The 12,585-nt window shown below is 37.6% G+C and overlaps 1 protein-coding gene across 1 annotated transcript in view; it reads right to left on the bottom strand.

The window, feature by feature from the left end:
• LOC310644795 (uncharacterized protein C1orf94) overlaps positions 1–12,585 on the bottom strand; it is a gene marked incomplete at both ends in the record, with an annotated part of 37,452 nt that overhangs the window by 11,286 nt on the left and 13,581 nt on the right. Inside the window, one exon of the mRNA XM_083370103.1 lies at positions 6,301–6,968. Within this exon, the coding sequence (XP_083226229.1) occupies positions 6,301–6,968 (668 nt within the window). The remainder of the gene's footprint in view (positions 1–6,300; positions 6,969–12,585) is intronic.

Below are 12,585 nucleotides of genomic sequence, written 5' to 3'. Positions count from 1 at the left end.
AAAGCCATGGCCTTCAGAAGCTATTATAAAAATAAAAAAGCAGAAGCCCAAGGAAAAGCGGTAGCATTAGAAAGAGACCAAGACCGGATCCTCCATGATTCACTGGAGTATAAACAGGAGGGGAGAAAAAACAGGCAAATTTGCATAATTTTGTTTTTATAACATATCACTTTAACATTTAGTGGTACTTTCCTTGTGGAATCTGTTTCCAAATATGGAAAACTTTAAAAGACTGTCTCTGACTTGCCAAATTCTCACCAGGAAAGTGGATAAGATGGTGGGAGATATCAGCTGGATATGCTGATATGATGCTCCTGGGATGATGACATCCTTTTAACTACAGGTTATGATGCAAATCATAATATGATAATAGCCATCAAACAACTATGAGTACTATATTGCAAAATGATTTAATTTTCAAAGCATTTTTGAAATTGTCACTTCATAAAAAAGGTTAGACTAGAAATAAATAAAACTGACTTCTCCTGAAATATAAGTGATTCTCTCTAGAGGCCATGTACTAAGGGGAAAAAAACCTGAAACAATGCAAATCTTGCATAGTAGATTAGGAATGAAATGCTCTAATAATTAATTTAAGGAAGCACTATTTCTGGATTATCTAAAAAAGAAGAACTCTAAATACATTTCTGTGAGTGGGGGAAAACTCCTCATATGGGAACTTTTCAATATCAAACCTTAAAATAAATGTGCTTAAAACATTTGGAAATTCTTTTCCCAAAAAGTATCAGGAAAAACAGTAGGTATATCAAGTTGGCAAGATTTATTATTCTGATATCCACAAAGAACTTGGATTTCTCAAAGAAAATCAAGCTGACTTAGCTGACAACTTGTCTAATTTGGAGAATCAAGTTCAACTTATTCCTAAAATCTCAATTTTAAATTGTCCCACATGGAATGGACAGGTGACAGGTCAAGTCCTTCCCCTCCAAACCATGGAATAGAAAATGTTTCTGCTTGGCTTTAATGATGAGGCTTGTAAAATATCTTCAAATATGAAAAGTTGCCAAGGAAAAAATGGTAAAGCAACATTAGTGCTTCTAGTTATTTGATAGAATCTCAGGACAAATACATTTAACCTGATTATCATAGTTGACAAGACATAAATGACAAAATTACAGCAACAATAAATCTGACTCCCAACAGCTTTTCATCCAGTGTCTACATTTGAAGCTGCCAATTCAGGAAAAGACTTATGTTATGTAAATTCTGGGGGAAAAAACCCTCATGATCTTTCAAGAGAACTTATTCAAAAATTCTTGGCCAGGCCCTGAAATTCTATGAAAATAAAAACTGCATGAACGTCTGTAGAGATACAGTATCATTTACATAGTTATAAACAGGACTGTGTGCTACAGATTGTTTGTCCAAACATCTCCCACAATAGATTGATATTATATATTTTTAAATAAGATACACTTTTGTTCCTGAGTTGGAAAAAGAAAGCAGCATCAAAAGCCAGACTGCACCTCTCATGCTAAGGCTGCAGTAAGAACAACAAAAAGGGCGGGAAAATTCCTCCCCCATCTTTGCTCAGACATCTTGCTTTCTCTTATTCTTGCGGAGATTACTTAATGCTCTCTAAATACATTCTTTCTTGGAGGGTACTTTTAGTCTTCCAGCAGATGGATTGCTTGCTGGAAGACAAAAAATATTCCAAAATTACTTTAATTAAATGTCATGGCCTGAGGAGATGGCTGAGGGATTCCCAAGAGGGAGACATTTTGGGCAACCAATTAGGATTATAAAATTCCTCATGTCCTCATCCAGCAGCATAGTCTTAAAATCATATATTCTCTGTATAGTCCCCAGGTTTGTGGATCACACAATATGGTATATATTTCTAAGGTGAAATTTGAAAAATGCATTATCAATGATTCTATATTAACACACGCAGGTGTTCTTGAAAAGAAACATTTTTGAAACTTTTTATTCTGCCTAGTTTTAACGTTTTAATTATTTATTTGTTTTATAACAAATAAGCTGCCCAGAGTAACCTTTAGGGGAGATGTGTGGCCTAAAAATTAATAAATAAATATGTAAAATAAAGGCAGTTTGCCAGAAAGGTATTGCAACTGAAAATCCAGTTTTTCTGATATGGGGAAAAATTAATTTCATGTGCACAGAAGTCTAAAAACATTGCTTTGCAATGTTTCACTGTAATTTTTTGGTCACAGACACCAAGAAGGTGAACCAGTTAGCATGTCCTCCTTTCCAATTATCCCTATTTACCTGTTCAGATAAAGTGGTAATTCAACATCCCTTTACTAGATTATTCACCCGGACAAAGATTCAGTTTGGAGATGACCAGACTGATTTCCCAAACTGGATTATGAGGTAAATCAGAGGTGTCCACAAAGAAGAGTGTCACAAATATTAAGATGAAAACCATAGCCATGTGGTTGAAACCTCTGTCTGTCTGTCTGTCTGTCTGTCTGTCTGTCTGTCTGTCTGTCTGTCTGTCTATCTATCTATCTATCTATCTATCTATCTATCTATCTATCTATCTATCTATCTATCTATCTATCTAATTTACATGGCTGCACAATTCACAGTGATTCCAGGTGGCTTACAGAAATAAGGTTCATGTCAGAAAATGATTGTGCTGGCTAATAGTAGACTAGAAGCCGTTATGGACTTCCTGTAAGTGAAATACAATAATAGAGAGGTTTGAAGTTTAATTTTGCTGTTGGTGTTACCTATGTTTATATACACAATCATATATCGAATTGTAAGGGATGTCAATTTAGGAAAGGGTGTGGAGGTTTTGAAAGAGGTCAGGTGTCTGCCAGGTGCTACTGTTAGCAGAGACAATAGGTGTAATTTAAAGATAGTCAAGAATGCCAGTAAGGACTGTAATGTTGATGCTGTTGTACATTTTGGCACAAATGATCTATTCCCAAAAGATATACTCTCTGTGCAGAATGATTTCCAGAGCTTGGACAGGAACTTAGTAGGGTAGGCTGTAGACTTATTTTTTTCAGAGGTTTTACTTGTATATAAGGAACACAAAGGGAAAGGCCAGCATATACTTGAATTCAATGTGTGGCTAAAGGAGTGGTGTAAAGTGGAAGAGTTTGGTTATATTACTCACAATGTCTGCAGTTGGTCTGAGGAAAAACTATACAAAAGAGATGGTTTGCATCCATCAAAGAAAGGGACTGAGTTACTTGGCATTAAATCCATGGATTTTCTGGAGCAACATTTAAACTAAACAATGGGGACAGAGAGTTAATTGATACAGAAAATTTATGTCCCCAGCAGTCTAAAACTAATAGGGTTATCACTGCTTGTAACCAATGTTTGTGGGGGTAAGAATATCAACATTGCTGTCAATGATTTGCACTAAATAAACATGGTAAGGAAGTAGGGGAATTTAAGCACAAAACAGATTATGTAGAAAGTAAACACAGGGTCAGTCAAAAAGGACTCAAATGTCTATACACCAATGCACAGAGTATGAGAAATAAACAGGGTGGATTAGAAATTCAAGTAAGAGCAGATATGATATTGTTGCCATTATGGAAACTTGGTGGGATGAAACCCATAAATGGAATATACAGCTAGAGGGATTTAAATTATTTAAAAGAAACAGCAAATAAAAAAGATTCTAGAAAGAGTGCAGAGAAGAGCAACAAAGATGATTAGGGGACTGGAGGCTAAAACATATAAAGAATGGTTGCTGGAATTGGGTATGAACCAGCTCCCCCATGAGCTTCGGATGGCCCAAGATCTCCAGTCCTTTCGCCGCAGCCTCAAAACACTCCTTTTCCACCTGGCTGACCTAGACTGACAGGGATTTTAATTATATTTACAATTCTAACTTTATTCTTTAATTTATTTTAATTTTAATTTATTGTACAGAGGCCTTTAATTTTAATTTTATCTTAACTTCTGTATTTATTGTATGTTATTGTTGTTAGCCGCCCTGAGTCCTTCGGGAGATAGGGCGGCATATAAGTCCCAATAATAAACAAAATAAATAAATAAATAAATGTCTAGTTTAATGAAAAGCAAGACTAGGGGTGACATGATAGCAGTGTTCCAATATCTCAAGGTTTGCCACAAAGAAGAGAGAGTCAAGCTCTTCTTCAAAGCACCTGAAGGCAGGACAAGAAGCAATGGATAGAAACTAATCAAGGAAAGAAGCAACGTAGAACTAAGGAGAAATTTCCTGACAATTAATCAGTGGAACAACTTGCCTCCAGAAGTTGTGAATGCTCCAACACCGGTTCTTAAGAAGAGATTAGACAAACATTTGTCTGAAATGGTAGGGTTTCCTCCCTGAACAGGAGGTTGGACCTCCAAGGTCCCTTCCAACTCTGTTATTCTGTACTGTTACACACACAAACACATAAAAAAGACAGATGTCAGGTCAAGTGAGTTGGGTAAACAGTGTTGTAGAAATTTATAAATTGTGTGCCTGCTTTGCAAGGGGAGCATTATTATCTTTGAAACTGGGGGGAAATTTATGTTGTATGTTTTTTTATGCACATTTTTTTCTCTTTGTGTAATGTTTTCTGTTTTGTTTTTCTTTTGTATTTTTTTCCTTTTTCCTTTTTTGCATCTGTATTTCAGATTATTTTGAATAAAAATAAGAATTTATACCGAGAGAGAGAGAGAGAGAGAGAGAGAGAGAGAGAGAGAGAGCATATTTTATATGTACATAAAAGGGGTGGGGCTTCAACTGCATGGCTGTGGCTGCCATCCTGAAATTTGTCACCTCCTCCATGCAGGCACCCTTGATGTGAATCATCACATTGAAGTGAAGCCTTCAATTTGAACACTAATCTGCATTCAGTGAATGTTGGGAGTTAGGGATTACATTGTTTCTTCTGCTTATCAGTTGTCTCAATGTTGAGGGACAATATTGAGAGAAAGGAAAATTAATACATTCGGTACCACCTTCGGTGACAGGCAGCTGCTCTCTGGAGCTTAAGGTACTCAGTATTTTTAACTGGCAATTACAATTTGAGGACTCCTTCATGTCAAATTTGATTCCTTTGCACAATAGAACTTAGTAGTCCCCACACTGGTGACTTCAAGAAAGAAGAGAAGAACAGAGGAAATTTCAGTGGCGGTGAATTTGCCTTACGTGTTTCTCCTAGTTCAGCCTTCTATAATTAACATTAACACCTGGCTACTTAGTGGGAAAGGGACGCGGTGGCTCAGTGGGTTAGGACACTGAGCTTGTCGATCAGAAGGTCGGCAGTTTGGCGGGTCAAATCCCAAGTGCCGCATAGCAGAGTGAGCGCCTGTTACTCGTCCCAGCTTCTGCCAACCTAGCAGTTCGAAAGCACGTAAAAATGCAAGTAGAAAAATAGGGACCACTACGGTGGGAAGGTAACAGCGTTCCGTGCACCTTTGGCATCTAGTCATGCCGGCCACATGACCACGGAGACATCCTCGGACAAGCGCTGGCTCTTCGGCTTTGAAACGGAGATGAGCACCGGCCCCTAGAGTTGGAAACGACTAGCACGCATGTGCAGGGGAACCTCTACCTTTACCTTTACCTACTTAGTGGGAGGACTTTTGCTTTAAGCATTCCTGCCTGTTTCCAGTAGTTCAAGTCCCAAGATGGCTGCTCTGCTCTGCTCTGCTAGGCTGAACTTAGATACCTTGGCTGAATTCACATTAAAGCTCCCAGACTGCCCTTATCTGGACAATATACTGAATTAGGTTGGTTGCAAACCTTGCAGCAGCATTTATACAACAGCTGAACTTGAATATTTTGAACTTTCATTTGTTTTTATCTTGTTTTATGAGTAGTTTGTTGATTAGTTCACTAACAAAATTAAGTATCTTTGTAAAAGCAACCTCTCTCTTAAAGAAAGTTGTGTGCCAGGTTTGAGTTCAGACCAGAGCACAACATGCAAAGCTAGTAGTGTGGGAACCCATAAAATCTTTTAGCTCAGTTCTAAAAGTAAATCAAAGGTATGCACTGGCTTCGTTATTATGAGGGAGAATAGATAAGCATAGTTGGAGGGGAAGAGAAATAGAGAGCTGCACATATTATCTGGGTACTTGCCCTCTTCCAGTCACTGGAAGTGAACTCTCAGCTACCTCCAAAAATAAAATTTAAAAAACAAACTATCTGAAAAAAAATTAGAAATTCTTAAGCTTCCTGAGGATAACATAGTAAAGTAAAAGTTTCTTCCTATGAGAAAGAAATATTTTGAGAAATCATAAGGTGGATTTGAGCCCAATGTTAAATTTTATGTTTCCTAGGTCTGTTCTTATTGAATATTCTCAGTTTCATATTAGTTAGTCCACAGTTCTTACCATGATTTTGACAGAGTCCATCAGCAACAAGTTCAGGTTCAGTTTTTGAGCAGATCTTGGCAAACACCGGGAGTTGCTTCTTTTGACCTGATCCTTGACTTTCTGTTATTGTCATAATTGGGGGTGGCCTTGTGATACTGTCTTTGTGGGGCACAGATCCAAAAACATTGTTTTGCAATAGATCCTTGATGAGCTTGGTTTCTTCAGTTACCAACTTACTGTCCAGAGCTTTGGTAGCCTCAACACGTTTGAGTGGGAGCTGAGCCAAGAGCTTGGCAATTTGAGTGTTGGAAGATATTGTATTGGTCCCACTTTCTGTACTTTTGTTATTCTTGTGGATTAATTTTGCAGGGAGTAAAATGCCTGTGACAGTAGACTTGGTGGATAACTGGACATCACAAATAGACTTCAATTTCACTTCTCTTTTGTTTCCAGTGAGTGCCCTATAGACATTTTCCATTGTATCCTTCTCATCTGATGCCTGGTCCCCATCAGAAAGCATGACAAGCTGCTTGCTATTTGGGGCCTTAATTGAAGCATCAGGGGCCACTTTCTCATCTTCAGATCTTTGCATTTCTATCTCTGTTGCATTCTCTTGGGTAAGGCTCAAATATTCTTGCTCAACCAGCTGAGATATTTCATCTTTGCAAATGCTGGCTTCCAAAGATCTATGTGAAAGAGAAAGAACACATTTATATAGGATTAATTTATTAAGGGCTTCCTCCTCATCTTTCCACTGTGTGAAAGATGAATTGCTAATTCAATTTAAACAATGTAACATACCAATAAATAAATAAATGACATGTTACAAATTAGGTAAGAAAATGGCTGTAGCTCAATAGCAATGTACATGATTTTCATGCAAAAACTATCAGATCTTATCCTAGGGAATTTTCGGATACAGCTGGGGATAGTATCTCGATGAATGATTGCTAACACTAGAAGACCATGTTGGGTGGACAAATGGTCAAAGTTGGTATACAGCAGCTTCCCACAATTTAGAAAATAAAGATAAAAACAGAAACAAAACACCCACTTCCAGAACAACAAAGCAAATCTTTTTGAGAACTGAGTTTGCTGAGCAATAGTATTACAGTGGTATACTATACAGGAGCCTCAAAACAAAATTCTTGTTTGACATACAGGTAAGAGATAGTATCACTTTTACTGGATTATTCTTGAAGTCTCCCGTGAAGGATCTTTTTCACCCAGCTGGTTCTGGATTAACACATTTTCAGAGTTTGCCCACTCTATTGTGTTGCAAAATAATTTGCTTTTCATTGGCACATTTATGTATTTATCAGATTTTTGAAACTGCCCATCTCCCTCAGTGCATGCCAACATGCTCAACTTATCATCAAAAAGCCTGTTAACCAAGATTATAAGTAATTTGGTAGAGCACAATATGTAAAGGATGAAATTTATAACTGATCTTCTTAAGAGTGTTCTCTTAACAGAACCCAGTCAAATTGTCAGCTGGCTAAATTAATAAAATAATTCAGTCAGAGTGGTAGGAAATGGTATCTCTGTGGGCAATGGAACCTACACTGCATTATCTCTCTCTTTCCTTGAGCTCTGGATCATAAGTTCCTGTTACGTATTCAATATATTTTCCTCTGAGTAAAATTATCTTTAAGTTAAGGTGATTTCATGGACATGTCCATAAAGTTTTCTTGAGATCACAAGAATATCTATTGATTTTTATCTTTCCAGTCTTTCCTGGAATTGTCTTCCACGTTGTCTGCATCCCTGGAACATTTTATAGGCCTCCCATCTAAGTACTTACCAGAATAATCCTCCTTAGCATTCTCCAACAACCACGGTTGCATAGGTATTGCCTCCAAGCTGGGCATTTTCCCTCTTAATTCATATTTTAAAAATTACAGTTTGATGGAAATCTTGAGAGAAGCTGGGAGCTACTGAAAAATTGCACAGATAAAAATGGCTTCTTGTTGCAAAGATTGAATTTCAGCTGATTAGAAGCTAAATTAAATGATATGGCCTGGAGACGGGACTAAATGCTTTATTTTGCAGATTCATTCTATGTTTGCTGATAACTTCTGAATGGTTACTTAATGTCTCATACAAAAACATTTGGGAGAATATCCTGCGGTCAAAAATGAATATGAAGAACTTAAAAGAATTTGCTAAAGGAAGGCATTCCATAACTAATAAGGAAAACAGAACACAAATAGCCTTTCTGAATCCTCAAAAATTATAGATTGAGATATTTTGGTTTCAAAATTTACATTGGGTAAGGAGAAATTCTCCAATTATTGTCCAAGGACAGCATCTCCTCAGCAGTGGCAATAATACAGTTACTCAAAAACGTTAACTTCCATCTTAACTCTGCTTCTGAGATCTAATACAAATGTGAGAAACCAGAGAGGCTACAGATAACAGATATTGTTCCGTGAAATACATACACAATCCTACTTTGCAACCAATTAAGTGAGAAGCTTATCAATTTCTCTGAAATTATCTTTGAAATGAGAAAACTAGTTTCTCTTTCATTAAAATTAAATAAGAATTAGTAAAAATAAAAGGGGGAATGTTTCTGTCTACTACTTTGGATATGACCAGAGGAATAAGAGAAATATTTGTTGAATTATATTTAAATAAATCATGTAGAAAGAGAAGGAATCTCTGCTGAAACATAGTTCCCAGTCACCATTACCAGTATTTCCACATCATTTGGGGCTTGTAATTATTCCTTGTATCTGGCTAATATAGACATATGGAGCAGGAAGGGAGCACCTGGAAATTATTCCAGGGCTGCAGGCTAGTCTAGGAAGTTGAAAAAACATCCTGGAAGTACGCAGTGGTCAACTATTGCTGTTAAGAACATTACTTGGATATGTTCATAAAGCTACCAGGGGTCAAACTTAACTTCAAGGTGTCTTTATTGTATGTTAACTTCTAAATTACTTGAAACAATTCAAGCATTCCTTGTAGTCACCAAAAATCCGAGCCCATCCCCACTAGATTTTTCACCGAAACTTCATGATTTTTTTTATTTATTTATTTTTTTATTTTAATTCCATTTATATCCCGCCCTTCTCCGAAGACTCAGGGCGGCTTACAAGCTTAGCAGTAGCCTTCATTCTATGTATATGCCTGCTTATTAGGGCTTTCACACAAACCCCAAGCGGCATTTTTACAAAGTCAGCTTATTGCCCCCAACAATCTGGGTCCTTAAAGGCTAGACAGCCTGTCAGACCCTCAATGTATTTCTTCCTTATGCTTTTTTCGGGTTCTGCTATTCTGGCGGGGGGGGGGGGAATCTATGGGTCTTCTGCAATGTACTTCCTTTGGTTTGTTCTATCCTCTTTGAAGTACCTTATTTGGGGGTGTGAAAGGAATGTGCCTCTGGCTATCTGCCTTGATTCAAGTCAGATGGGAAGAAGGTGGGGAGAGACCTGACACCCTTGAGAATGGTGCTTTATCGGTTCTTTCCCACACCACTATGGATTCGCTTGATTCAAACCAGCTAGTTGGACATTTGGAGTGGGGTTTGAAAGGGTTCTTTTCTGTGTTCATGTGGGAAATCCTCAGATCCTACCTAACTATCCTGCTATCAGTACCTTCCAATAGAAGTTCCTGTTGAGACTAGGCAAGTTTCAAGAGTTCTGCTTTCTTCAGAGGTTTAACTGAGTCAGGTCCTTCACAGCCATAATTTATCTTCATTCACTACTTTGCCAACTCTAGAAGTTGAAATGATACATTTTGGACAAATTTTCTGCTGGAGTTTAGTGATGAAGGATTTTCATTTTTTAAATTTATTTCCCTGAATTTACTTTACTGTAATTTCCAATTATTAAGGTAAAGGTAAAGGTTCCCCCGCACATGCATGCTAGTCATTTCCGACTCTAGGGGCCGGTGCTCACCTCCGTTTCAAAGCTGAAGAGCCAGCGCTTGTCCGAGGACGTCTCCGTGGTCATGTGGCCGGCATGACTAGACGCCAAAGGCGCACGGAACGCTGTTACCTTCCCACCGGAGTGGTCCCTATTTTTCTTCTTGCATTTTTACGTGCTTTCGAACTGCTAGGTTGGCAGAAGCTGGGACGAGTAACAGGCGCTCACTCTGCTACGCGGCACTCGGGATTCGACCCGCCAAACTGCCGACCTTCTGATCGACAAGCTCAGCGTCCTAACCCACTGAGCCACCGCGTCCCTTTCCAATTATTACTTGGGTATATATCAAACACAGGCAGTACAGCTCAGATGACATCCAGAAGGAGGAGACATTGGAGAATAAAATCAAGTGAATTGCTCTAGCAAATGAACGGAGCCAAACATAACAGAAAAGGGCTAACCAAGTGTTCATGGTCAGTAATTAATCCTTTAGTTGTAAGTGTTTTGAGAAACCCAGAAGTCTTAGTAAGGATTTATAGAATGCTACCATCTGCCAACACAAACAAGTACTTGCTCCAAAATGCCAATCCAGCTTGATCATGCACTGTCAATTGCCATTACCCAGCAGAATTGTTAAAATTTTACTTATTTTATGATAAGCTCTGAAGACAGAACAGCTGGTATTATAGCACCCATTGCATAAGTACTTATCTATCTATATATAAATATCATGCCAGATTTCTTAGTAAACTGCATATTACTTCATTATCTCTAATTATGGCACCGCTATGCCATTAAAACAGCCTTTATTAGTTTGTAAATTGAACAGATTTTCTGTTCATTTTTATTCAAATAACACTGCAAACTGAGACAAGCAAATTGTTCTGCTATTTTTTCATATCTTATAAAGGATACACAAGATTGGAATACATGCCTGATCATCAAAACAAAAGAAGGTTCTGCTTTACCCCTAAATTACTACCGTTGCTCTTAACTAACATACACACCTCTTTTACCTCTAGATCTGAGGACTAGGACCAGATGAATTGCTGACATGGTGCTTAATTTCAGATGCCTAGATTGGCTATTCCCCTATCTTTTGTAGAGAGGCCTATAAAGAAATCATGTATAGGTGCAAAACTTATATCTCTCTGCCTCTCATTCAAGGCCCCAAAGTTCATTTTGTCTTGATTATTATATCTCAACTTAAGTAGCCTTCTCCTCTTTTACAGGTCACTGTTTTATGAAAGGTATATATACGATTTCTTCACTTCTACTCAAACACAGTGTAATGATGTCAAGACAACACAGGAGTGATTTTTTCATGGGGAGAGAGCAACACAGGTGAGTGACTCCATATTCCTTGTAATGTCTGGCTGTTTGTTTTTATTAGGAGCAATGACATTATATCCTGTTCTTCCTTCATGGAGTCCAAGGTGAACTTCCCTTGTTTTATCATTACAAGTGTCTTGTGGATTTTCCCCAGGATGTAAGTTCTTCATTTCAAACTGCTTTCTAAGTGTTCCAACTTTAGAAATGAAATAGATAACAACCATAAAACTGTTATTTATTTATTTATTTATTTGTTTGTTTGTTTGTTTATTATTCATTCATTCATTCATTCATTCATTCATTCATTCATTCATTCATTCATTCATTCATTTGCATGGCAGAATCCTCTCCTTGTAATATTCTCCCCATGAAGATTGATCCTGATATCTTGCCTTTTACGTTTATAATTATTTTGCAGACCAAATCATTTGAATTAAGTCTTCACAGAAGGGACAGGCAGCTTGTCCTGCCTGGGGAAGACAATTGCTTTGATACTCTCTGTATGGCCTAAAGTCATGGAGGAAAGATATGATGACATTACTTGAATGGGCTATTTTATCTATTGTTTGGGGTAATTGGAAGTGTTTTTTTTTAAAAAAAAAGCCTGTCAAATAGTTTGTCTAGTGTTCAGCTTTCCTGCCCCAAATTGGCAGAAACTAATATGTCTATTTTTAGCATTCATTAACAGATTTTGACAGTACAATTCCCATCAGCCATAACAACAACAACAAAAAGAGGTTGAGGGGCAAGTTTAGCCTGGAGGTTGCCCAACCATGCTCTACAGCAGAATCAGAGATGAGTTGGAAAGCTCAGCCAGCAGGTGATAAGAGAGTTCTAGCTCTGCTTGATGTAATAGAAAGTGCAAGCAAATAGTATTTTGTGTTAAATGGACAAATGGTTCAACTTTGTGTAATGGAAGCATGTCTCTTCCTAAAGCTTTTTAATAGTTTAAAGCTCTCCTGATTTTGCATTTTAAATTATTTGGCCATATTGTAATTGGCTTTTGAATAATAAAGAAGTGCTTTGCAAAGCAATTTGGTATGAGTGAAGATCATCTCCTTGAACATAACAGGAGTTGAGGCTTTTGGAAGCAATCTTT

The sequence above is a fragment of the Vipera ursinii genome (genome assembly GCF_947247035.1).
Source record: "Vipera ursinii genome assembly, chromosome: 9".
NCBI classification, from domain to species: domain Eukaryota; kingdom Metazoa; phylum Chordata; class Lepidosauria; order Squamata; family Viperidae; genus Vipera; species Vipera ursinii.
Note: the sequence above shows the minus strand (reverse complement) of the source record. Positions and strands in the feature narration are given on the sequence as shown.